Raw genomic sequence first — 24,966 nt, forward strand, 5'->3', positions numbered from 1 at the left:
GGTGTGCTCTCGGCCGCAGGCAGAGGCTGGGAGAGCCACATCAAGCGGCTGAATTCCCTCCCTGCCCCGTGTCATTCCATTTTCAGGAGCTGATTTATTATTAGCAACAAGCAGCAGCATGGCACGGGCTGCAGGGAGCGTGTCAGTGCCCTCAGGTGTGCCCAGGTCGGGGAGCGCCGTGTCCCCCTGGGCGCTGCCATTGGCGGTGACACGGCAAATGTCACCCTCGGGCCCGCCAGGTGAGGGACCGCTGGTGGCTGCGGGGTGGCAGGGCAAGGGCAGGACACGGCTGCCAGCCCCGGCTCCTCTCCCGGGGACAGGGACAGGGACAGGGACAGGGACAGGGACAGGGACAGCGACAGGGACAGTCCCCCCGGAAACCTGCGGGATGCCGCTCCAGGGATGACGATGCTGGAATTCCTCGCTCCGGTCCCTCACGGATATAATTTCCCTGTTTTCCTCCCGCTGACGCTCAGCACCTCGGGGAGGAGAAACGGAGGGTCCCGAGGGGTGGGATCATCCCCCGCCGTCCCCGCACCGCCCCCCCGCGCGGGGCGCGGGTCCCCAGGGGACAAAGCCGGGACCCACTGTGGGGTGGGCGGCACTGCCCGGGGACCCCTGGCAGCCGCGGGAGGGGACCGCGGTGACACCGAGGGGACGGTCCCCGCTCCCCCCGCCTCGGGGCCACCTGCGGGCGGGAGGGGGGGTGTGGGCGGGGGCCGGTGCGGGCGGAGCTCCCGCAGCCCGGCCCCGCCTCGTAAGAAACTTTCCGTCGGCGCCGGGCGCTCGGCGGGAGCCCGGAGCGGGGCCGGGGCTGCAGCGGGAGCCGAGCCGAGCCGAGCCGGGCGGGCCCGGCCCTATGGGCAGCGGCTGCCGGCGGTGCGGGGCGGTGCGGGGCGCTGCCCGCGGCCATGTCCGCCGGGGCTGCACCTGCGGCGGGAGCCGAGCGGGACCGGGAGCGGGGCGGCGGCGGCTCCGCGGCGGCGGCGGCAGCGAAGGGGGATCCCGGGGCTCCCCCCCGGCGGAAGAAGGCCCGGGCGAACTCGCTGCGCAGGGCTTTCAGCTGGCTCCGGGGCCGCCGGCGGCAGCCCAAGGACGGCGGCACCGCGGGAGGCACCGAGGGACCAGGTGAGGAGCGGCCGGGGAGGTGGCCACGGTGGCGATTAAGGAGGAGTCACGATGGTGGCTGTGGAGGTGGGCGAGGAGGGGTCGGGGTGGTGGGCAAGGAGGTGTCGAGGTGGTGGCCAGGATGGTGGCTAAGGAGGGGTCACAGTGGTGGCCACGGTGCTGTCGGAGTGGTGGCAGTGTTGAGTGAGTGGTGGCTGTGGAGGTGGGCAAGGAGGTGTTGGGGTGTGGTGGCCAAGGCGTGTCAGGTGGACAAAGTGGTGGCCAAGGAGGGGGCGAGGTGGTGGGCGAGGAGTGTGGTGAGCGTGGTGGCCGTGGAGGTGGGCAGGGAGGGGTCTGGGTGGTGGCTGAGGGGTCATGGTAGTGGCCAAGGAGGAGTCACAGAGGTGGCCATGGAAGTGGTGAAGGAGAAGTGTTGGATGTAGAGGTGGCCAGGGAGAGCTGAAGGTGGTGGCCATGGAGGTGGCCAAGGGGTTACAGCGGAAGAAGCCAAGGAGGGTTGAGGTGCTGGCCCTGGAGGTGGCCAAAGAGCAGTCACAGCGGTGGCTGAAAAGGAGTTGAGGTGGTGGCCATGGGGATGGCTAAAGAGGGGACACAACGGTGGCCAAGGAGGGGCAGAGATGCTGGCCGTGGTGGCAGCAGAAGTGGCTGAAGGGGGTGAAGGAGGTGGTAGCCCTGGTGGCCATGGGGGCTGTGCTGGCCGCGGTGGCCGTCGCTGTGGTGGCAGCAGGCCGGATCCGGCAGTCCCTGGTGTGATCTCACCCCTGCCCCGAGGGCTGGTGCCGGTTCACTGGGTAGGTTCTCTCTCCGCTGAGTCAGAAGGTCACTGGGGCTGAGGGAGATCTGGAGGGACGCCAGCCGCTGCCTCCTCCTTCCCCCCCCTCCTCCTCCTCCTCCTCCTCCTCCTGGGCAGGGTGTTTGCCTGCTCCAGGTGTGGCCCTTCCTGCCCCAGATATGGCCCTCACCCCATTTGTGGGTGCTGCCTCCACAGCCCGGCCACGTCCCCACCACCTTGACCGGGACAAACCTGCAGTGGAAGGTGCTCCAGGTGCCCCTCTCTGTGCCACCCCAGGGCCGTGTTCTGGGGGATCTGTGGGCTCAGCAATGGGGTGGTGGCGTGTCTGGTCATGCTCGTCTCCTCAGTGCGCTCAGTTTGCAGCACTGGTGTCCCAGGAGGCTGCAATCACTGGAGGTATCACCCCAAAAACACTCGGACTCTCCCACCTCATGCTGTCGGGGACACCATCCCTGTCCTGCCGCTGCCCTCCCTGCAGGCACCTCTGACAGGGATTTCTCTGTGCTTTTGCCAAGGGAGAGGCCACTTGTGCGGCACCCAAGGGCAGCAGGATGCTGTCAGCTGGGACTTTCTTCCTCGATTTGCCCCAGGGAGTGAATTTCCAGGCATCCAAGACCGCATGCAGGCACGTTTCCTGCTCGGAGGAGCACACGGAGATCTGTGATAGGAGAGGAATGGCTGTGGAAAGGCAGGAGGGTCTTGGGAAGAGGCTGAGCTCTTTCCTGAGCTGGTCCATCAGATCCTGCCGTGTGTGGACGCCACTGCCACGGCCCAACGCTGAAACCTGAGCAGAAAAAATGAGATGTGCCGGAGCATGTGATGTTCCTGTTCGCGGTGCAGGAACGCCCCCAGCAGCTCTGCCAGCCCTATTTTTCCTTTTTTTTTTTTTCTTTTTATTTTTTTTTTTTCCCCTGGAGTTGTAACATTCACCAGCTAATCCTCAAAATGCGAAGTCACTGCCCGTCAGGGTGGCAGCTCGGGGACCTGCAGCACATTCACCACGCTGTCCCTCTCAGCACGCCCTGCTGTGCCAGCTGTGGATCCGTCACCACGTTGTTCCATTAGATATCCCCGTGTGATAATCCGTGATTCAGTGCCCGGGAGAACTGCCCTGAGTGCCCACGGTCCGTGTTGGTGTTGGAGGGTTGGTGCAGCGCCCCAGCCCAGCCTGCAGGACCCTTCCCCTCCGGGCTGTGCTTTTGGCATCCCATGGGGCGGGAGGTGCCACGTTCCCCCTCGTCGCCGCTTTCTCCGCGGCGTTCCGGGGGAAGCAGTGCGGATGTGCAGCGGTTGCAGCTCGCAAGGCACGACTGAATCACCCTCCCTGTGCAATTCCAGCGTAGAGAGCATGCCAGGAACCCCTCCCTGCTCCAGTGCCTCCGGCCCTGCTGTGGCTGCCAGAGTCCTCGGGACACCACCAGCACGCGCCGGGGTTGCCGGTGTCCTTCCCCGGGAGATGGGGGATAACGCTTCCCGGCACGATGGGGGTCAGGAGGCCCCGGGGGGTGGTTTGGGCTGAGCTGTGGAGAGGGAAGGAGTGTCAGCTCCGGGTGCTTTCCGTGGGCGGATGTGGCCGCAGAGCCGAGTGCTGGAGCCGGCGGCACCGGCTGCGCCACACGCGGCTCTGACCTGCCCGGGGGCTGCATCGGCCTCGCCGCCGACATCACGAGCCCTTCCTGCAGCAGGACCAGCTGGGAATTTTTCCAAACATCAGCCGGGAGCTGTGGGAGGGGGAGAAGGGAGAGCTGCAGCAGGGCCTGGCAGGCTCTGGGTGCCCTCAGCTTTCCCCTGTGTCCGTGTGGTGCTGGAGGGTGGTTTGGATCTGGCCTGTGACCCGCCAGTTCTCCATCATCCAGCTACTCCCACAGGTGGATTTGGTCATGGAGGGGGGCACAGGGCACGTCTGACCATCCCCAGTGTATCCCAGCAGTGGGGAGGGGGAGCAGGGTGTCAGGATGGCTCAGAGGTGGGAGAGAGGGAATCTGTCCCAGGAGACCTGGATCAGGACTCGTTCCTCAGCCCGGGCATCTGCCCGTTCCGACCTGGGTGCCGGGGAGGTCGGCATTGCTCAGCACTGAAATCACGGCAGCGGGAGGATGAGAGCATTTCCACTTGGGCTCAGTCCCGTGGGTCTGGCTATCAGTGATCCCATCTCTGGCTGCCCAAAGAGCTGAGCTGTGTGGAGGGAAGGCTCAGTAATCCCGCTCATGGGCGAGCGTCAGCCGCCTCTCCGGGGGGAACACCGGCGGCTCTGTGAGCGGGGGATGGCTCCATCCCAGCTGGAAGCGCATCCTCTCCTGCTTCCTGACTGGAATGCTCTGCCCTGTTTGGATGAATGGGCCCTGCTGGCTGTAGCAGGGCCCGTTTTTATGCCAGTGCAATAGTAGGATAATTCCCTCTGTGAGCTGCAATGCCCCATCCCGGGGTGTGGGGTGGGTGCCAGGATACCACCAGCCCTGGGCTGTTTTACCTGTACACAGCCTGCCTGCTCTGAGCACCTCTGTGGCCCCATTCCCATGGTATCCCAGCACCTTGCCATTCCAATTGTGTTTATTTCCACAATAACCTTTGGAGGCAGAGGAGTGATTAACCCCTGTGATGGGAACTGAGGTGGAGAGAGCAGCTGGGCTGCACCGAGGGTGTAACACTGAGAAAGGAACTGGGTTGCTCAGCTATTCCCACCCCCTGTGCTCCCTAAGCTGGATTTCTGGGTGCAGAGGTGTAAACCCAGGTCTGGGATGAAGGATGAGGTGGTGCTGGGGTCCTGCTGCCTGCCCGTGGCTTTAATCTGTTTTTTGGCCGCTGCTCTATCCGGCTTTTGCAACATTCCTCTTAATTCCTTGATGAAGTGAAGGAATCGATGTTCCAGAAATATTAAATTAGGGTCGGCTTTTTTTTTTTCTTTTTCCCTTTTTGATGCCAACTTAGTCCAGCAGCAATGATTTCCTGACTGGGGCGGGGGACTAGTGATGTTAAAAATAAAGCTTTCAATGCTCACAGCTGCTTTGTAACAGCAGCAAGTGCTTGTTGGAACCGGGGCTTCGCCGTGTGCGGGGTGAGCAACGGGTGGAGGGACTGGGCTGAGGTGGGGATTGTGCTCCCTTTCTTCATGGTTGTTAAGCATTGGAAGGGGCTGCCCAGGGAGGTGGTGGAGTCCCCACCCCTGGAGGTGTCCAAGGAGGGACTGGATGTGACACTCAGTGCTCTGGGCTGGGTGACAAGGCGGGGATTGGGCACAGGCTGGACTCGATGGGCTGGGAGGTGTTTTCCAGCCTCAGATTCTGTGCTGGTGACACCACGGGGTGGTTGGGGTGCACGTGAGCCCTCCAGGAAATCTGGGGCTGAGCTGTCCCTGTGTGTTGATCTGATAACAACCAAGATGTGAAATCTCTCCAGACACTTCTTTCCTCCGTTCTGCTGCCTCGTGGCACTTGCTTTGGTGTAAACACGGGGCTTGTGTTTAGTCCTGAGCTTCTCAGCTCAAAGGAGAGGGGAGAGGGAGGCTGCCCCCGCACCTCCCGCACCCCGGGATTGTTCCCGTGCCCGTGTGGGAATGAGTTTGTTAATCTGCAGCAGGCAAAGAGTGACACTCCAGAAAATGTGAGCAGCAGGAATCCCCTGGCCTGGCCTGGCCTGGCACCGGCGAGCGGCTCGGCGAACAAAGAGAGGTGTGTCTGCAACCACAGCTATTCCACCTGGAGACAACTGGAAGAATTACTCTTGAGAGTAACGTTCCATAAGATCCGATAAAACTATTTCAGCGGAGTCATATTTCTCTGTGGAGGGAAGGTCTGATTTCATAAGACAATATCATCATTGACTTTGACTCCGGCAGCGATGGGAACATAAGCCGTTGGAAGGTGAAGAGCTGGGCAAGGATGAAGTGAAAAAGCGTTTCCCTGCCAAGCAGGAGCCGGAGCCTTGGGCTGGTCCCTGTGGCTCCTGCTGTGCGTGGATAAAATCCACCTCACCCAGGGCAGGGAGCTGGGCTCCCTCCACCTCTGCGGGCTGAAGCCGGACCTGTCATCGGCAGAGCCGGCCTGGACTCCGGCTTGAGCAGGAAATCATTTGAAACCCTTCTGGTTATGTATTTCTGTTAATGATTGGGGATCTCAAGTGGGGTTTTTTTGTTACCTTTGCCTCGCTGAGCTTTACTTCCCCATGAAGGGAACAAGGGCTGAATTCCTTTCTCATTCAGGCAGCTCAGCTCCCACTCTGTGTTTGCTCGGAGACGGCGTCAGGTTTAGAAAACACCAGAAGGAACGGGTGAAACACCAGGAGGGATGGATAGAACACCAGGAGGGAATGAATCCATCCCCCGTGCCAGCACGGAGGGGTTCCCACTCCCCGGCTGGCTGTTGTGACTGAGGGAATGTGTGACTTTGGAGCGATCAGATGTGCTTGGAGCGGTCACACCGTGTGACCAGATCTGTATCTCAGGAGCAGCTTCTCCCCCCTTCCCACTCCAACTCTTATCAGAGTTCTCTCAATGAATAAAACTGGGGATTTCTGGCCTGGAGAAGAGATTCTGCCTGGAGTCAGCGTCTCTTGCCCCCAGCTCCCCATTCTCACCCCTCACTCCACAACTGGGTGTGCTGGGGATTGTGTACTGGGGAAGCTGTGAGTGCTTCCCACCCTTCCCTCCCCCTTTGGGCCCTACTGAGGCTCTAACACAGAGCAAGGAACTGGGGTGCTCAGTTGTTCCCACTCCCAGGCTCCCTGAGCTGGATTTCTGGGCACAGTGATGCAAACCAGGTCCGGGATGAAGGATGAGAGCAGGCAGCTGCCTGCCCACAGGTTTTACAGGGGGTTGTGTCCCAGAGGTGCGATGGGGTGGGTCTGTGGGGTCTGTGGGGATGCTGCAGCCCCCATGCTGCTCTCAGCCCCCCCAGATTCAGCAGGGACTGAAACATGAGGCCCAGGAGGAGCTGAAGCTGGTGCTGGATTCCACGTGGCAGTGAATTACCCCATCACAGTTGTTCCAGCTCAGAGAAGCCACTTGATATTTTTGGCACACGTGGGCTTTGCTGGGTTCCTGGGGCTCAGCTCCCTCTCAGAGCCCCCCCAGCACATCCCAGGCTGTGGCTGGGGGCGGTGACACTTCGGTGCTGGTGGTGGCTGTGCTTGCCTGGCAGGTGCTGGCATGGAGAGTGCCTGTTTTGGGAGTGGAGGGGGAAGTGTCTCCCTGTATCTGGGGCACTCGCAGGCTCCAGGCTCTCTGTTTCCTCCAGGGAGAGAAGTAAAAGTGCTTCACTGGGAGAGTTGTTCTATGTGGCTGCAGAAGAGCCCCCTGTGCCACCAGGCAGGGGGCTGAGCAGCATGAGGGGTCCACACATCCTGTTTTGGAGCTGCTGCATGGGGATGGATGTCCAAGGGATACCTGGGAGGTGCTGGGCACTGGGAGGAAGTGTTGTCCCAGGCTGGAGATGCCCCTGGCTGACCTGACTCCGGCAGCCCAGGGAAAAATCATCTTCCCCTGGGCAGAGACCTCTGATGTGTTGCACTTGTGACCATGACCTTTAATCCCAGCTGCCCCAGGATGGGTACAGCCACTAATGGGACACAGGGAATAGTTTCCTACTGGATCCCCCCATTTCCTTAACAGCTCCAGCAGCAGACAGGGCAGCAAATCACAGGGACACTGGTACAGCCATGTCTCTGTAGCACAAGACTGTCCCTGCCCAGCTGAGCGTGCCCTGGGCACCCAACCAAGCTGGTGAGGAGCTGAACCATCAATATTTCCATTGCGGAGGAGGAGACTGAGGTCCAAAGATTAATTCAGTGCCAATCACCTTGGGAGGTCAGGACAAAGCTGCTGGTTGATCTTTAATTTTTCCTTTCTTTTTTCACACCACGTCCCCAGTTTTGTGCCTTTCCCACAAAACCCTCCTTCCTATTTATCCCAGCCTTTGATGAATCACCTAAGGAACATAAACATTGCCAGCAGGGAATTGCCCACCACTGCCTGGCTGGCTGACCCCTCCCTGCCCTCGCAGCATTTAATGTTCTAATTAAAAATCAGGAGGGAAAGCTGGGCTTCGGAGGGGGCAGGCTGGTGTACGCCCTTGGGAAGGGGCCGTGGCAGGGCTTGTCCGGGCAGCCTGGGCAGCTGTTGGAGCAGCAGTGCCTGTGCACGGAGCTGCTCGTCCCCTGCCAGCCGTGACCGTCTCGCTGCTGGAGCGGGGGCTGGAGCGGGGAGAAGCCGAGGTGCACCCGGGGAGGGCACAGGAAGGTGCCGGCAGCGTGAGCCACCTCCTCGTGACTTGCCCCAGAGACAGGAGTGGCCGTGGGGAGGGCGGTGGGGGGTTAACACCCACCGACGGGTGCGTGGGTGCTGGCATGTGGGTGCTCGCCCTGAGTTTGGGCAGCGGCCGGACCCAGCCCGTGTCCTCGGGCGCTGTGCCCCAGCCTGGGAAGTCCTGTTCTAGTCTTGGCCACACTATGCCCGGCTCGGCTGGGGTGTCCCCATAGGGGTGGGACCCCCAAAACCCCCGAGTGGGGGGTGGTAGCCTCTGTTGTTGGAGCTGTGCTCGGGGACAGCCAGGCGTGCTGGCGGCTCGGTGGAGCGTGGCAAACTCCAGGGAGGTGGGAGCACGGCTGGAGGCGAGTGCCATGCCCGGCTCCCCCGATGCCCAGCGATGTTTGAGGTTCGGGGCGGGGAGGAGGGGGAGGCTCTCCCTTTGCCCGCTCAGCCTCTCTGTATCACCCAGGCATCCCTGCCGGAGGGATGGGGCTGGGAGGGTGCTGTGGGATCCGACGGGTGATTCCGGCAGGCCCCTCCTCTCTGCCTGTACCATTGGCTCCGGCACAGCCGCCTGCGAGCGCTGAGCTCCGCCGGGGCCGGAGGGATGGGAGCCGGCGGCTGAGCGCCGTCGTCTGCCGGGGCCGCCCGGGCCACGCCGGAGCCCGCCCGGCTCCGCGATGTAGCACCGCGGTCCCCTCCACCCGCCCGCGGTGGAGGCGAGAGCGGCCTCATGGGCAACGCGCACCGCAAGAGGAGCCCGGCGGGCGCCAAGCCCGGCTCCTCCTGGCCCTTCGGCCGCGCCGGGAAGCCGAGGGCAGGTAGGAGCCGTGGGGATGCCAGGGGAGGGGGCGCGGGGGGGCCCGGCTTGGTGACTTTGGGGAAAGTTCGGCCGCCTCGATGTGGGGCTCGCCAGGACTTGGGGGGGCTGCGGGTGGAGGCTTCGCTCTGCCCTCCCTGTGCTGGGGGGGCAGGATCAGACCCCCTGACGCCAGTGCCGGAGCTGGGGAGGACCCTCCGGCTGCAGGCAGGGGCTGTGCTGACACGCCGGGGACCGGCCGTGGGCTCGCCGGCGCTATCAGGACGGGATCAGCTGAATTAGTTACTGATTTGTTTTCCGAGTGGGATCCCAGCAGTTACAGCGGGGACCCAGCGCTGCCGGCGTCACCTTCCTCCCCGGCCCCCGCTCCCATCCCCTGCCTCGGTTTCTCCCGCTGCACCCTGGGGAGCACCGGGCTGGATCTGGGAGTGTTTGCAGGGAGCACCGGGCTGCTCCCCCCATACTCATCACCTCGCTGCGCGTGTCTGTCTGTCCGTCCGCACACCAATCGCTCCGCTGCCTTGTGCTCTGGCTCCACGGATGCCGCTGGAAAGCCCAGGAGGAGGCATGGGGCAGGGCGAGCTCTTCTCCGCAGGGAAGAGGAGTAGGGAAAAGGGTCTCAGCCAGCCTGGACCCGCGTATGGAACCATCGGCCCCACGGGGTGCCCGGTCCCGGTGACCTCCCTCCGTGGTTCCTCCATCAGAGCAGGGTGATGCCAACGGGGAAGGTCTCTGGCAGTAACATCGTCCCCATCCTGGGGTTTCTGATTCCCCCACTGGTGTCGTTAAACTGTCCCCGTGTCCCCAACTCGGCCTGAGTCAAGGAGGAGATTTGACAGGCATGTGGGCGGGTGTCTGGGGTTGTAGGAGTGGGGTTAGCAGGACCGAGGGGGGGTAACTGGGCGGTTTTCCCCTGTCATCCCTGCGGGATCCTGGCCCCACCATCCCTCCTGCCCTCGGTCTGTTTCCCTCGGTCTTTACAGTGAGCAGCCGCCCAGGGGCGTGAACCGAGTTGTCCCCAGGGTAAACAGGGTCTGAAGTGAACTCCACACGGGCTTGGGGAGTGCCACGCTGAGCAAAACTGGCCCAGAGAGGTGGAGGCTGGGGTGGGGACACCCTGCCCAGGGAGAAAGGGCCAACAGCATCCCCTCGGCATCTGGGGACACTGAGGCAGGAGGGTCCATGGCCGTGCAGGGACCACAGGATCTCCACTGTCCACCTCTCCTACAGGCTGGCTGCAGGCTCCTCTCTGCCACAGTCATCCTCTTGTAGTCTCCATGTGGGAAGGGCTCAGTGCCACTGGACAGGGGCTGTTGTAGCTGCATCCCTGGCATATCCTCACCTTTTCCATGTGGCATTCCCATCCAGACCTCCATCTCCTCTCCATCCCCTGCAAGCCTTGAGTGCCCCTGGCCAGTCCCTGACCCAGGACCGTGCCACTGCTGCCCCTTCCCCAGGGCTGGCCGGGAGAAGCCCTGCTCCGTTTTGGACGCCCTGAAAGGGGCGGGATGTTGGGACTGTGCGATTCCCGGGAATCGAGGGCTGGCGCTGGGGCCGAAGGCCGTGGGGTGGAAGGTGCTGAGAAAACATGGGGCGAGTTGTGTTTGTTCTCTGCGACGGCTCCATGGCAACGGCGCGGCGGCCACAAAGCCAAAGAATTTGCATTGTGTCGCTTCAGCATTTCGGAGGGCGCAGCCGGGATCGCCGGCTGGGGGCAGGGTGTGCCGGCAGCCCCATCTCGCCCGGGGAGACCCTCGGTGCTGCCGGATTGTGGGCTGGAGGCTGATTGCATATGGCAGGCAACTGCACCAGTGTCCCCCAGTTCCCATCTGTTTAGTGACTGGAAGTATAGACTTGGCCCTGCTGTGCCCATTGCTGGTCTATCAGGCCCAGGCTGGCATCAGCAGATGCCTTAGTGCTTGTGCCATGTGTGGAGTGGTGTGGGCACCTAGAGTCTTTGGATCCAGAGGAGCTGGAGCAGTGATCCCCAGGGACAGGGTGGGCAGGCAGGAACATGGCTGGGCACTCCAGGATGGCTCTACCTGGAGCAGTGATCCCCAGGGACAGGGTGGGCAGGCAGGAACATGGCTGGGGGCTCCAGGATGGCTCTGCCTGGAGCAGTGATCCCCAGGGATGGGGTGGGCAGGCAGGAGCACAGCTGGGGGCTCTGGGGTGCCTCTGCCTTCTGCTCCCTGCCTGAGCCTCCCCGCTCAGCCCCACCAGTGCCAAACCCCCACACCCCATCCCCATGCTGGAGCGGGGCCCGGCTTGCTCCGGGTGCATCCCTGGCCTCTCCTTCCCGGATTTGTCCGTGGTAGGAGCTGCTGGGGAAGGTCCTTGAGCACCAGGGAGGCTGAAGCCTCTTATCACCTCCTTATCGGGACGCCCCGCCGGGCCCTGCTGAGTCAGGGCGGAGGAACGTGGCGCTGGGCCAGGCTGTGCCCCGCGGACTCAGCGGGGATGTGGCCAGCAGAGAACTCTGGGTGTGGGGTCATCCGGCACCCGCCTTCCCACCAGTGGGCTCTGGGGAGGGTTACGGGGTCAAAATCATGGAATCGTGGAATGGTTTGTGTTGGAAGGGACCTTAAAGCTCATCTCATTCCAACCCCTCCACCGTGGGTGGGGACACCTTCACTAGACCAGGTTGCTCCAAGCCCCATCCAACCTGGCCTTGAACACTTCCAGGGATGGGGCGCCCAAATGGCCCAGGGGGGGCAGGTTTGGGGGCAGGTTTGGGGCAAGGGGTGCTGTGTGGCCGTGAGGTTTCCCAGCGGCAGCACTGGAGTGTCTCAGCAGCTCCAGCTCCTGCTGGGCAGCTCTGGGGTGGGCCGAGCAATTCTGGGCTCTTTCTCCTTCACAGCCACTCTCCGTGCCAGACCCACGCTGGGCCGGCTCCGCAAACACCCGGGGGAGCGGAAAAGGGCAGGGGCCCAGCCCGGCGGGGGATACACCGTGATTTACACAGGCACTTTCTCCAGGCACACCGGCCGGCACCCTGCTGTGTGCGGGACATCTGAGCCCTTCCTGGTGCCCCCTCCTGCTCCTGGAGCAGGGGAGGAGGTGATCTGCAGGTGTCCCGGGCAGGCAGCTGCTGCAGCACTCGGCTCCAACATGCCGTGCCGTGCCCGCTTGGCACATGCCCTGTCACCGAGGGGCAGGGATGGGACCCGCCCTTTGGCTGGGGGTTATCCCCCACCCCATTTTGGTGGCACCTGATGCCTCTTCTCCCATCTTCTGCCTGATCCCGCATCGCCGTGTCCATCCCAATCCCCGGCGGGGGATCAGCAGCTCCTCGGTGTTCCCTGGGGAGAGCCCCGCGGGTGGGAGCGGGGTTGGGGCGGGTGGGAGCGGGGTTGGGCGCTGCCCGCGGGACGGTGGATCCGTGCACGGAAAAAACCTGCAACGTCTTGTCCTTAATCCGTCTCCTGGATTTGCTCCTTCGCGGAGCCAAGTTCCTGCTGCGACAGGCAACGCCTGCCATGTGAGCAGCACCTGGGTACCCTGCAAACACGCCGGGCATGACGGCACGCGCCGTGGGACGCAGCCAGCCCCGGGCACCGCGGCCGTGGGAGGTGGAGGACACGGAGGGAGGGGGATCAGGGAGTGACAAAGCTCTGGACTTGGAGGGAGGAGGTGCTGGTGGCCTGTCCCTGGCCATACATGCCACTGGCGGCCCCGTATCACTTCCGAGGCTCTGCTCGTGGCCCTCTCCCACCCCGTGCACCCCATCTGGGATGTTCCCGCCCGGATCCGGCTCCTGGCCGGGGAAGGCTGTTATTTACCTTCAAACCTGTTTGGTGGCTTCTCTCGGGAGGGGACGAGCGTGGGGTGGGGATGGGGTGGGATGGGCTGTTACGGGGGCTGGGAGTGAGGCACAGCTGGGCATTGGGGTGGTCCTGCCCCCCTCTGCAGCACTGGGACCCCCCCGGGCTGCTGCCAGACCCTCACCTGGGGTCTGTGATGACACAGGGAGGAGGAGACGCTGCGTGTCACCACAGGGCGGCTGTGGGGCAAGTGTGGGACAGCAGCGAGGTCAGGGCCTGTTGCACAACCCTGTGTGCTCCTGCCATGACAGCAGCCGTGGCTGGAGGCGACTGGAGCCACGACTCTGCTCCAAGCAGGAGTTCACCCCGCGCCAGCTCCTTCGCCGGGGCCCGTTGGCTCACTGAGGCAACACCGGCCAGTTTTCTACGCTGTGATTTAGAGGAAGAACAAACGATCCAAGTTTGTTTTCCCAGCTGAATTAATTTTAGTTCAGCCTCTGCGTGGGATCGTGTTTGAGAGCCGAGCCAGCAGCGCGGGTCGGGTGGTGTTTATTTGCTTGGTGGAGATGTTTTCCTGGCTGGAGCAGCAGCCCCCCGAGGGTGGCCGAGGGCAGGTTGGCAGTGGGGGGCTGCATGGCCAGAGCCACCGTAAATATTATTGTGCTCTTGTCCTGCCTGGAGGGAGCACGATCCTGTGGTGTGTCCTAGGGTGTGGATCCTGTGCAGAGACAGGGATTTGGGGGAAAAGAGTGGCAGGGCTGGTTATCTTCAGGGGCACTGTGGCCCCTGAGCCCCCCTCAGCAGCTGAAGGTTGGGGTGCAGAGGGACAGAGGGACTCAGTGCTGGAGCAGAGGGGCAGGATAGAGTCCCTTCCAACTTGGAATATTCTGTGATTCTGTGATACTGGAGCAGAGTGTGGGGGCTCTCGCAGCCGTGGCAGGTTCCATGTCCTGATTGCTCCATAGGGCTCTCTGGGATGGGGTTCCTGGTGCACCCCATTAGTGTTATCCATGCTCGTGGCATCTGCAGGCAACTGGGGGCAGAGTGGTCCCCAAAGCCTGGGCACACACCTGGATGCAGCGTGGTGGGAAGGAGCCCCAAAGGGGTGGGAGAGCACCAACCCCGTGGGGCAGGGGGGCTTCTTGCTGCCCTCTGCACTGCTCTGGCTTCCACGAGAAGGGAGGCAAAGGCTCCATCCCACTGAGCTGGAGGACACAGGCGGGCTCCCCTGGGGACCTCACAGCCCCTTCCCTCCTGCCTGCCAGCTCCCCCCTCCTCCCCATTTTTCTCCAGTGAGTCAGTGGTGGTAAAGGGGCGGGCAGGGAGCTGCTGCCTGTTCTCTGCCTCCTGCTGCTGCCTGTTCCCTGCCTCCCTGCCTCCCGCCGCAGGAGCTGCCACTGCGCGGGGAGCAGGCAAGTCGAGGCAGTGCCGAGCAGGCAGAGATGGATGTTTGCAGCTGAGCCCGACCAAACCTGCTGCTTGCAGGAGGCACAGGCCTGGCCAGGAGGGGGACAGGAGCTGGGATTTTCTCCTCTGGCTCTCCCCAGATGAGGAGCAGCATCGAGGGAGCTGGGCTGACACCCACTTGCAGCATTACTGGTCCAGGGATGAACAGTCCCGGCCGTGTTCCTGTGGGGTCTCAGATCCGGTCTCTCCCTTGTGCAGCCCTTCCCATTCCCACCCCTGTGTCTCCAGCCCTGCTCTGCCAGCACAGAGAGGAGCAGGAAGAGCTGAAGGCAAGGTGCCTGGAGTTCCCTGTCCCTTCCTATCACTGTGCCTTACTGCAGGGATGCTCTGCTACCTCCGCACCGTCCCTGTCACAGGCAGCAGCCGATACCAGCTCTGAGTCAGGGAGACCATCCTTGAGAGAGTGCCTGGTGCTGAGAAACCTCTGGCTCTTTCTCTGGGAGAATCCCGCTGCCACATGTGGACGAGGCACGTTGTGTCAGCCGAGCCCAGAGGGGACAGGGTGATCCAGGATGTATTGCAAGGAATGCACAGGCACAAGGGCCGGGACACCAGCCCGACCGGGCGTGTTGCTACCAGCACCAGCTGCAGCTGCAGCAGCTTCCCCAGCCCACCGAGGCCTGCAGCCTGTGCCACGGGATCAGGGCTCTCTTCCTCCTGGATTCTCCCTCTTTCCCTGTCCTGTTTGTGGCAGGTTTCACTGTGTGTTGACAGAGCCAGGGGCGAGGCTGGCTGGATGAGGATGATGCGGTAGCGAAGGTCGCAGGGAGTGGGAGGGGAAGCGGAGGCTGCTCTTCGCACGCTGCCACAAGGCTCCTCCGTGGCCAGGATAATCCCGGCTCTGCCCTGGATTATCCTTTGAGAGATTGCAGGCAGCCATGCTGAGCTCTTCCTGCCCCGACCGCAGCGATGTCTCACTCAGGAGGGGGACACAAGTGTTGTCAGCAAGGGACGTTCCCGAGGCCCTTTGTGTCCTCGTGGGCAACGGGCCCATGAAGGAAGGTGGAGCAGGGACAGGGTGTCTGCCAGCACCTGGGAATGTCCTCACAGCCCTGGGAGCAGCTTCCATGCGTGCTGCCATCGGCAGACCCACGGGGCTGAAGCTCAGCCGTGCCTGGGCCCTGCACCAGCAGCACAGGGGGGACTGTCCACTTTCACTGCGGGGGCTCCCAGAGCTCCTCGTGCCATGAAGGGTCATCCTGAGTGCAGCCCCATCCGTGCAGGCAGAGATGGAGAGCTGGACCCTTCCCTGTGGAGCCAGGAGCAGTGTCCCTCGGCTGCCACCAGCCATGGCCCTCGCTGGGCTCGTGACGGGCTGCCTGGAGCGCAGAGGGCAGTGCTCAGCGCAGCACGTGGCTGCCGGCTTTGTGCTTCCTCAGCCCTTTAATTATGTCCCTTTTCCACTTGTGCTGTGGAAAGAGCCGGGGAGCGTCTGCCCGCGGCCCCCGGCACCTTCTGGGTGAGCGCGTGGGCAGCGGGGCCGATCCTGCCCGTGCTGGGGCAGGTGCTGGGGCAGGTGCTGGGGCAGGCACAGCCGGGGTGCTGCTGGTGTTGGGCGTTATGGCCACGGAAGAGTTCCAGGGAAGAAATCTCTCCTGAGCCCGGCGCTGCCTGGCTGGGAACACAAAGGTGCCCTTCACAAGGTCAAACTGTGCCTTGGGCTGCACAGTCACTTCCTGGGGTCTGCTGGGACCCTGTGTTGGGTGACTCTGCTCTGACTACAGCCCAACCTCTGTCCTGATGGAATAAACCCTGGGCACAGACTGTGGAGAGCTGGCAGGGCAAGGAATGGAGGGTTTGACACGTCGGCTCCCAGCTGGCATGAGGACACAGCTGCCTGCTGGCAGGTGCTCTTCACCTTTTGGGACAAAACGCTTGTAAAGGGGGGAAATGGGGCTGATTCCCAAGATGGCACAGGATTCCCTGGCTCCACTGCCCCGGGAGCATGGAGCAAATCCATGGTGGGGACCATCAGTGCCAGGGCTGTGCCACTGCCTGACTGCCTGGCATTTCTGCCCCTGCCTTATGTGCCCCCGCACCAGCAGCTGGAGCTACTGGTTAGACTGGTCTGAGACCTGGTTCTCCCCCAGCCCTTGTGACCATGACGTGGCCGTGCTGGACGCCCTGTCCCTAAGGACAAACACCCTTTGCCACAAACACCCTTTACCACCCTTTGACACAAACACACCATGGCTTGTGTCCCCCTGCTCTGGGCTGAGCTGTGCCAGGAGCTGGGGGGGCTGTGGTGGGCACCGTGTCCTGGGGGGCACTGAGGATGGGCAAGGAAGGGGAACGCCAGCCCTGCTGTCTGTGCTGTGTCATATCCCAAGGGCTGGTGCTTGCCGGAGGAGAAGCCTCCCAGTTCTTCCCAGTTGGCCGCACTGTTGTGGAAACGAGCAACTGGTTTGCAGCGTCCCGGGGGGTCCCAGGGCTGCGAGGAGGGGAAATCGGGGGAAATCCTGGCCGTGAGCCTGGAAGAACAGATCCCTGTGGTCCGTGCCGTGCGTGGGAGGAGGCGGGAGAGCCGGGGGAGCGAGGGGGAGGCCAGAGGAGGGGCCCCCGCTCTCCTTCTCCCGTGACCGAGGAGCGCGGTGGGCGCAGCTGGGGCTGTCCCCTCCTGCCACCGCGCAGCCGTCCCCGGGTCGGGCTTCTCCCCGCTCGGAGGCAGCTGCGCTGGAGGAGCCTCTTTGCCTGGCCGAGCATCCTCCCGCCGTGCGGATGAGGACGGAGGGAGGGAGGTGGGGACCGCCGGCATCCGCCTCGCCGACCACAGCACAATAGGCTGAGCCTCCTTGGGGGGCGGCGGAGCCCCCCTTCTCTGGGGACCAGACCCTCTCCCCGGCCACCATGGTGGTTTTCATGGGCAGGAACCTCTCCTCGCTTCTGGCTTTCTTCAAGAAGAAGGGTGAGTGAGCAGCTCGGAGGGAGGGATGGAGAGAGGGAGCAGCGGCTTGTCCTTACACAACCCCTGCCCGCCAGGACCCCCGCTGGTCACCCGCAGTGGGCAGGGGGGCTGCCATCCCCGGGGGAGGGCAGGGAAGGTCACCCCAGCCCTGGCCTCGCCCGCCGGGAAGTTAATGGAATAAATCACAGCGCTCCTCTCTCCGGAAGGCAGCTCCGAGGGTGTTTGGAGGGGTGTCAGGCGAGGGGCTGCCGAAATTGGGGGGGAAAAGGGTTTAGGAACATGATGGTGGGGGGGCTATGGGTGTCTTGTGTCTCCTGCAGGGACCCTGCACCAGCACAGGGGACCCCTGTGGCACCAGGCTCTGCCGGGCTGGCCGTGCCCCCGTGCCCGTGGGTGCTGGCGGAGGCAGGGGCCGGCATGGCGGCAGGGCGGGCGGCTCCATTGTTCCAGGCCTGCTCCTTTGTGTGCTGGATGGAGTCAGAGCACGGCTGCCTCGCTGCCTGGCCGGGCTGGCCGTGAGGGGATGGGCTACGTGGGGGACACGGGGGACAAGGGGACGGGTGTGTGGCACCGGCGATGCTGAGCAGCAGGTGCCCGTGGCCCCGGGGTGCTGCCACCAGCCCCGACGGTTTCCTGTGCTTGCCCTTCCCTTCCTCAGCCTCGAATTGTTTTCCGGGCAGGAAGAGTTTGAGGCTTCGCTCAGGCAGGAGCAGGCAGGGCTGTGCCTCGGTGCCGCAGTGCCCTGTCTGGGTGGTGCCAGGGTAACCCCCTTGTCGTGGGCACCCCGAGGTGCTGGTGATGGTTGTGGGGAGGGGGCTGTGAGATGGGGAGTGAGGGCTCTGTGCTGCCCCAGGCATGGCAGATGGGGTGTGCAGCACCCCGGGGGGCTCGGAGCAGGAATTTGGGTCCTGTGGGGTCTCTGCAGCTGGTTGTGCCTCAGTTTCCCTTGTCTGTGCAGTTCCCAGCCATGGGATGGGCATGGGGTGAGTCCCTGCTCTTGGGGTGATGAGCAAGGCCTGGGAATGACGCAATGCTCCGAAGGGAAAATCATCATCTTCCCATCCACATTTAATCCCCCTGTGCTGCCCTTCCTCTTGCTCCACTGCCCCCAGCCCTGCACAACTCGCTCCTTGTTTACTCCTAACGAAGGCCCTGGGGAGGAGGGTGGTCCCATACCCAGCACAGCTCCAGCCAGTGGGGGGGAAAACCAGTGGAGACAGCCCGACTCCAGCGTATCGACCGGCCGGGCAGAGCCGTGGGATGTGATTTCTCAGTTTGGAGCTGGGCGGGATAACGTCATCCCGGGATGGTTGTCATCGCCCGGCGCTTCTCCCGGCTGCATCCCGTGGGTGGGGGTACCTCGGTGGGAGCAGGGCTGTGCCCCCCAACCGAGCTGACCCCCCTGTCCCCGCAGGCGCTGCCAAGGGCGAGGGCGAGAAGCGGCTGAGTGTGCAGTACACGGCGGGCGAGGAATGTCCCGACAACGTCTTCTTCCCCAGCACGCGGCCCCCGCACCTGGAGGAGCTGCACAGCCAGGCCCAGCAGGGGCTGAAGTCCCTGCAGCACCAAGGTAGGTGTCCCCAGCCCTGGGGACACGGCAGAAGGGCAGCTGGCTGTCCCCAGCTCCTGGCTGTCCCCAGCTCCCGGCTGGCTGGGCTGTGTGGGCGGCGCGATGGGACTGACCGGAGTCCAGCGGTGGCTGAGGTGTGCAGGGGGCACTGCCAGCTCGGCAGCTGCTTCCCTGCCTGTGGGCTCTTCCAGGGGGGATTTACCTCCTGCCTTCCCTCCACAGAGAAGCAGAAGCAGACCAAAAGTGCCTGGGACCACGGGGACACCAGCAGCCTCCAGGTGAGCCCTGCCGAGGAGCTGCCTCTGCCTTGTGGTGCTCTTGGGGGTGCCCCGGGGGGTGAGGGGACACAGGATGGCTCCTCTGTCCCCCCTAAGTGGTGTTTGGGGTCAGACAGGGAACCAGCCAAGGTGGCAGGACCACGTCCAGGGGGGTTGTTGGGCAGGAAGAAGCTGTGTGTCCCTTGGTGTCATCCCCTTTGCCCCATAATGAGCCACTGTCCCTGTGCTTGGCCTCGACACATTCTGCCCTGTGGGGCTCTTCCGGGGATCCCCACCTTTCCTGCATCCCTCTATCCCCCTGTTCCTGTCCCACTGGTGTCCCCTGGCAGCCCTGACCAAGGTGGAGGGACGGGATGGCACAATAGGGACTGTTGGCCATATCTAGCCTGGTGTCTCTGCCCCTCCCCAGCTGCTGACAAGGAGAAACTCCACTCTCTTGGCCAAGCTGGGCTTTGGCGTGTCCCTGGGCTCTGACCCCGCTGCCAGTGCCTCACCCGCCTGTGTTTGCTCAAGTTGCTGCCTCCCACTGGCTCTTGTCCCCTTTAACCCCTTGGAAGCAGGGTCTGGAAACCCCAGGGTGGGCAGAGCCACCAGGGCAGCGAAGCAGAGGAATCAGGATGTGTCTCATCCCAACCTCTGCCTGTGCCAAGGGATGGTTTGGAGGGGTGGGAACACTGGAAGCTGTGCCTGATGTGGGGCTGTGCCACTGGCCGTGCCCACAGTGGCACTTGAGTGCAGGGGGTCCCCAGCCTGACTGCATCCCTGCCTTCTTGTCCCTGTCCCACGCCCCTCTCCCAGCCATGGCAGCCCTCCAGCCCTGGGATCCGGGTCATGGCCAGGCTGGGAACAGCCATGGGGCCAATTTTGGCTTGGCACAGAGGTGGGGCTGGCAGTTCCTTCAGGTGCTCCCCTGGCGGGCCAGACCCCGGCTGTCCTGCTCTCCGGGGGGCTGCGAGGCCACGTGGGGTCCCAGGGGCTGCTCCCAGCCCCGCTCCTGGTGGGAGGACTCTGGATGCCGGCGTGGCTGACTCAGCCTTTGGCCCTCGGAAAAGCTTTTGTCTGGGCTGCGCAGTGAGTGTGAGGCAGGGAAGGGGCCTGGCTGGGGCTGGGGTAGCTCCATCCCCGCTGCCCGGGGTCCGCTGAGCCCCCTGTCCCTCTGTCCCCGCAGTCCTGCGCGTTCTCGGAGGATGACAGTGTGTCCATCCGGAGCCGGGCGGCCTCCTGTGCCACGGACAGCACCTCTGAGGACGCCCTCTCCATCCGCTCTGAGATGATCCAGAGGAAAGGTACCCGGCTGGGCGGCCGTGGGACGGGGGGGACACCAGGCAAGGGGATGCAAGGGGGGTTGGAGCTCATGGCAGGAAAGCTGGGCTCTGCCTTGGCGTGGCCACGAGCCAGCACAGGGATTTGGGGGCCCTTGGGAGAGATGAGAGCGACTCCGGCTGAGTCAGAGCGCTGGGGCTGGGCGAGAGGGATGGACAGACAGACAGACACCGTCTCCTCCCTGCTGCTGGTGCCTCTTTGGGCTGTTCCATGCCTGAGCCTGGCTCGTCCCGGAGCATCTCTGTCAGTGAGGGGGTGCTGGGGACACTGGGGACACCCTGGCCAGGGCCCCCTTCACACCTGCTGGACCTGCTCGCGCCTCTTGTAGGTTCCACCTTCCGACCGCACGACTCCTTTCCCAAATCCTCAGAGAGGGCTGGCAAGAAGAGGAAGGACAGGAGGACGACGGTGCTGGGCATCCCCCAACATGTCCATAAGGAGCTGGGTAAGCACTGGGGGTAAGGGGGATTGTTAGGGTCTGGTCTCGTCCAAGCTCCGTTTGCCTTGGCTCGGAGCATCTGCCTTGGGATCACGCTGAGGTCATCTCTCCCTGCTCCCAGGTCTCAGGAACAGCCATGAAGCCAAGGGCCATCCCGGGGCTGATGGGCGAGGGCCGGCGGGGCGCGGGGGCAGCCGGGCAGCGCAGCCCTTGCTGAACGGCGGGCAGGTCTCGGGCGACGCCGTCCGCATCCCCACCATCGACGGGAAGCTGCAGCCTCTGGCTGTGCCCGGCGGCGCCCGCGTCTGCCTGGGAGCCTTGGAGGAGGCAGACGCGGCCCTACAGAAGCACATCAACAGGGTTTACTACGACGACACGTTGGTGGGGAGGAAGACAGCGGCCAAGCTGTCGCCCATGCTGAGGCCGAAGTCGCTGGCCGTGCCGGGCATGACCACCTACGCCAATCACCCGGAGGTGGCGATAGGCCCCGTCATGTCCATCTCGCCCCAGGGCACTTACATGTCCAAGATCATCCCCAACGCCATCCTGCCGCCCATGGTGGACGTGGTGGCCCTGACGCGGAGCAGCGTGCGGACGCTGAGCCGCTGCAGCCTCGTGTCGTCCAGCCCGGCCTCGGTGCGATCCCTCTCCCGCTTCTCCGAGCGCAGCGCCCGCAGCCGTGAGCCCTCCTCCTCCAGCGACAACTGGAGCCACTCGCAGTCCACGGAGACCATCGTCTCCAACAGCTCCACCATCTCCTCCCAGGGCGGCTGCGACCACCGGCAGCACGAGGCAGGGCCGCACAGCGAGGTGGACGCTGCGGCTCGCTCCGACACCGACCAGATCAGCGTCTACAGCTCCGCCAGCTTCGCCAGCTCCTGCTCCAAGCCCCCTGCCGGCCTCACGCCTGTGGCCTCGCTGGCTGTGGGGAGCAGCAGTGGCCGGGTGTCCCCTGCCTACAGCATGAGCAGCCAGGCAGACGGCTCGGACACGGGCAGCCTGGCCAGCGAGCGCTCCTCCGCCCGCAGCGTCTCCCTCAGGAAGATGAAGAAGCCCCCGGCCCCCCCTCGCAGGACCTACTCACTGCACCAAAAGGATGATGGGGAGCCCAAGGTGCTGGGGCTGCCCCCCAAGCCCGACCGGCGGCCCCAGCGGGAGAGCAGCGTGCCCTGGTCCCCGCACCCCGAGCCCTTCAGCCCCACGGCCGAGGATGAGGTGTTCTCCCCATCGTCGCTGAGCGAGACCAGCAGTCTCCATTCCGAGAGCCTGGCTGGGGCCAGCTCCCCTGAGGCCTCACGAGGCCGCCCCGGGGTGACTGTGGTACTGAGGGAGCCCCAAGCTCAGCCCAAGTGGAGCTGCCCGGATGGGTCTGACCGCACCATGTCCCCCTCCAGCGGCTACTCCAGCCAGAGCGGGACGCCCACACTGCCCACCAAGGGGCTGGGACCGCCATCTGTGTCCCCAGGCAAGTCTCAGCCCCAGAAGCCGGATCGGATCTGCTCCCTTCAGTCGCCTGCGCTCTCCGTGTCCTCCTCCCTCACCTCCATCTCCTCCTCAGCCTCGGACCCGACGCCCCCCGAGGCGCTGACCTGCCGCTCGGACCGGTTCATCATCCCGCCGCACCCCAAGGTTCCCGCTCCCTTCTCCCCGCCACCCACTAAGCCCCAGCAGCCCCCGGCTCCTGCTGGCCCCCTACTGCCCTCACCAGACCCCCCAGCGCCCAGCACTGCCTGCCAGGAGCCCGGGGCCAAGCCCAGCGGCAAATCTCCACCTCCATCGCCGCCTCCTGCCTACCACCCGCCTCCCCCGCCAGCCAAGAAGGCGGAGGGGAGCCCCCAGACCGCCGGGGAGCCCCCCGCCGACACCGCCTGGCCCCCGCCACCACCGCCGGCTCCTGAGGAACACGACCTGTCCATGGCAGACTTCCCCCCTCCGGATGAATCCTATCTCTCCAGCCTGCCTGATGCCACCTCGGCTCCGGTGGACGGGCAGAAAGCGACACCGAGCCCGGGGGCTGCGTCTTCACCATCCTCGTGCAGCCAACAGCAAGTCCCACCGGCCGGGGCACCGCAGCCCCCGTGTCCCGCTGAGCCCCTTCCCGAGGCCTCTGTGCCGCCGCCGCCGCCGCCTCTCCCGCCGCCCTCGGCTCTGGCTCTGCCACCCCAAATCAGCCTTAAGAAGGCGGCCAATGGCCCACGGGCAGACGCCAGGAAGGAGCCGGTGTCGCGGAGCAAGAGCGGCCCCGTGCCCAAGGAGGACGCCAGCCTGCCCATCGTCACGCCCTCGCTGCTGCAGATGGTGCGGCTGCGCTCCGTCAGCGTGGAGCCGCCGGCCGGGGCCGAGGAGCGCCCAGCCCCGCAGAAGCCCGTCCGCCGGTCCCTGTCCACGCGGCAGCCCCCTCCTGCCAAAGACACGGTGCCTTCCAACCCGCTCCACCACGCCGTGCACCTGAAGGCGGCCGCCTTGGCCTCCGGCGGGGCCGCGGAGAAGCCGCCCGGCAGCCCAGCGGCCCAGCCCGGGGGGCCCTCCGAGGACGGGCAGCTCTCCCCCAGAAGCAAGTCTGCGGCCTCCACCGCCAGCTTCATCTTCGCCAAGAGCTCCCGGAAGGTGGTGATCGAGACGGCCTCGTCCCCCGAGGCACAGGCCGACCTGAAGAGGAACTTGGTGGCCGAGCTGATGAATTTCTCGGGGCAGCGCTCGGCGGCTCCGGCGGCCGCCCCGCAGGGCCCTGGCAAGGCACAAGCCCACCGAAAACCTGGCAAGGTCCCCCCTCCGGTAGCCAAGAAGCCTTCGCTGGGCCCAGGGCCGGCTCCTTCCCCGCTGAGCCCAAAGGCAGCAGGGGCAGAGGCGCTGGGCTCCCCGGTGCCGGACGGGAACGCCACGGCGGTGCCGGCGGACGAGAGCAGGACTAAGAGCGAGCTGGCAGGGACGGCGGCCGCGGGGACGGAGGGCAGGGACACCACGGAGCCGCCAGCTCAGAGCCTCCCTGCACAAGGTATGTGGGATGGGAGCCCGGTTCAGGGATGCTGCTGCTGTAGGTGCTCAGGATCCTGAGCTGTACATTCCCAGGCTGTACATTCCCGAGCTATAGGCTCCCAGTGTGGCAGCTGGGCCATGGCTGGGGTGGCACTGGGACAGCAGGGAGAGCCTGGTAGGGCTGTGGGAAGCGGGGATTCGGGGTGGCTGACGGGCTCTTCCCTCCTGCCTTGCAGACAGACGGGGAGAGACGGCCTGAAGGATGATGCTGCAGGACTGGTGCCCCCACGGACAGGAATCCAAATCTCTCAGGGACCTGGGCAGGTCAACGGACGAGTGTGGAACTGGCAACTAACTTAATACAGGAAGCAAACAGCCTTAGCCTCCACGGCCTTGATGATATTTATGCAAAAATGGTGTTGGTTTCACTTTCCTAAGTACTACAGCTTTATTTTGCTTTTTTTTTTTACTGGACTCGAGGCCTGTGCCCAGAGCCAGCACCTCCTCCCTGCCAGGCTGCTGCTTGGTCTGGGCGTGCGGAGCCGAGAGGAGTTTGGGGACCGAAGACACCAGAGGTGGGACCGCTCTGCTCCAGGCCTGCGAGGAATTGAAGCACTTTGGACAAGGGAATGGGAAGGCTTTGGCCACGGCAGTGCCCGGGGGGATGCAAACAGGAGCAGGACGGGATGGAGGCACTGGTTGGGAGGGACCAGGGCTTTGTCCCCTGATGGAGAGGCAAGAGGGGCTCGTGGCCAGTGCCAGCTCCGGCCACTCGCCACTGCCCATCCCAGCCATCCTGCAGCCATGCTGGCCACAGGGTGAGGGGGAGCCTGGCTGCCCCTTGAGCTGGTCTTCAGGCCCTGGGCTCTGGGGTGGAGCCTCGATTCTTTCTGTAAACTCGGGTCACATTTTGATTTCTTTTGATTGTAAAAAAAACCGAAAACCAACCAACCAACAACGAACCAACAAACCCAACCCAACCAAACCAAAAGCAACTGACCCTCTGCCGCCGAGTAGCTGCTCAGAGCTCTGTACCTGGCTGGTAAAAATGATGACCTAAGCTCGTTGCCTCCTGTGCTTCCTGGCTCATGGCCACGGCACTGCCACGCGTGGCAGGTCCCTTCTGGATGGTTCTGAGCTCCAGGGCGGGCACAGACCCCCATCGGGCTGGTTCCCAGCACCAGTGCCCACTAAAGCTCAGGAGCAGGGCTGGCTGCCTGCTCAGCTGCCTCCCCTGGACAGACAGGCACACCCGTGTGCAG

At 64.1% G+C, this 24,966-nt stretch overlaps 1 protein-coding gene across 2 annotated transcripts; it reads left to right on the forward strand.

The window, feature by feature from the left end:
- The first annotated feature begins 896 nt into the window (after nt 1-896).
- KIAA1522 (KIAA1522 ortholog) lies at nt 897-24,764 on the forward strand. Of its 2 annotated transcripts, none has more exons than XM_051807353.1 (7): nt 897-1,128; nt 18,533-18,688; nt 18,911-18,966; nt 20,135-20,252; nt 20,618-20,734; nt 20,850-23,723; nt 23,941-24,764. In XM_051807353.1, exons 1-7 carry the CDS (start codon nt 912-914, stop codon nt 23,961-23,963), a joined length of 3,561 nt encoding a protein of 1,186 aa, XP_051663313.1. In that variant the 5' UTR covers nt 897-911; the 3' UTR covers nt 23,964-24,764. The 2 variants fall into 2 exon arrangements, with proteins under 2 accessions (XP_051663313.1, XP_051663314.1); XM_051807354.1 differs by lacking the exon at nt 897-1,128 and adding an exon at nt 8,470-8,983.
- Nucleotides 24,765-24,966: the final 202 nt, after the last annotated feature.

Source organism: Manacus candei, unplaced genomic scaffold (assembly GCF_025592945.1).
Source record: "Manacus candei isolate 608988 ecotype Guabito, Panama unplaced genomic scaffold, ASM2559294v1 h1tg000070l, whole genome shotgun sequence".
Taxonomy (NCBI): domain Eukaryota; kingdom Metazoa; phylum Chordata; class Aves; order Passeriformes; family Pipridae; genus Manacus; species Manacus candei.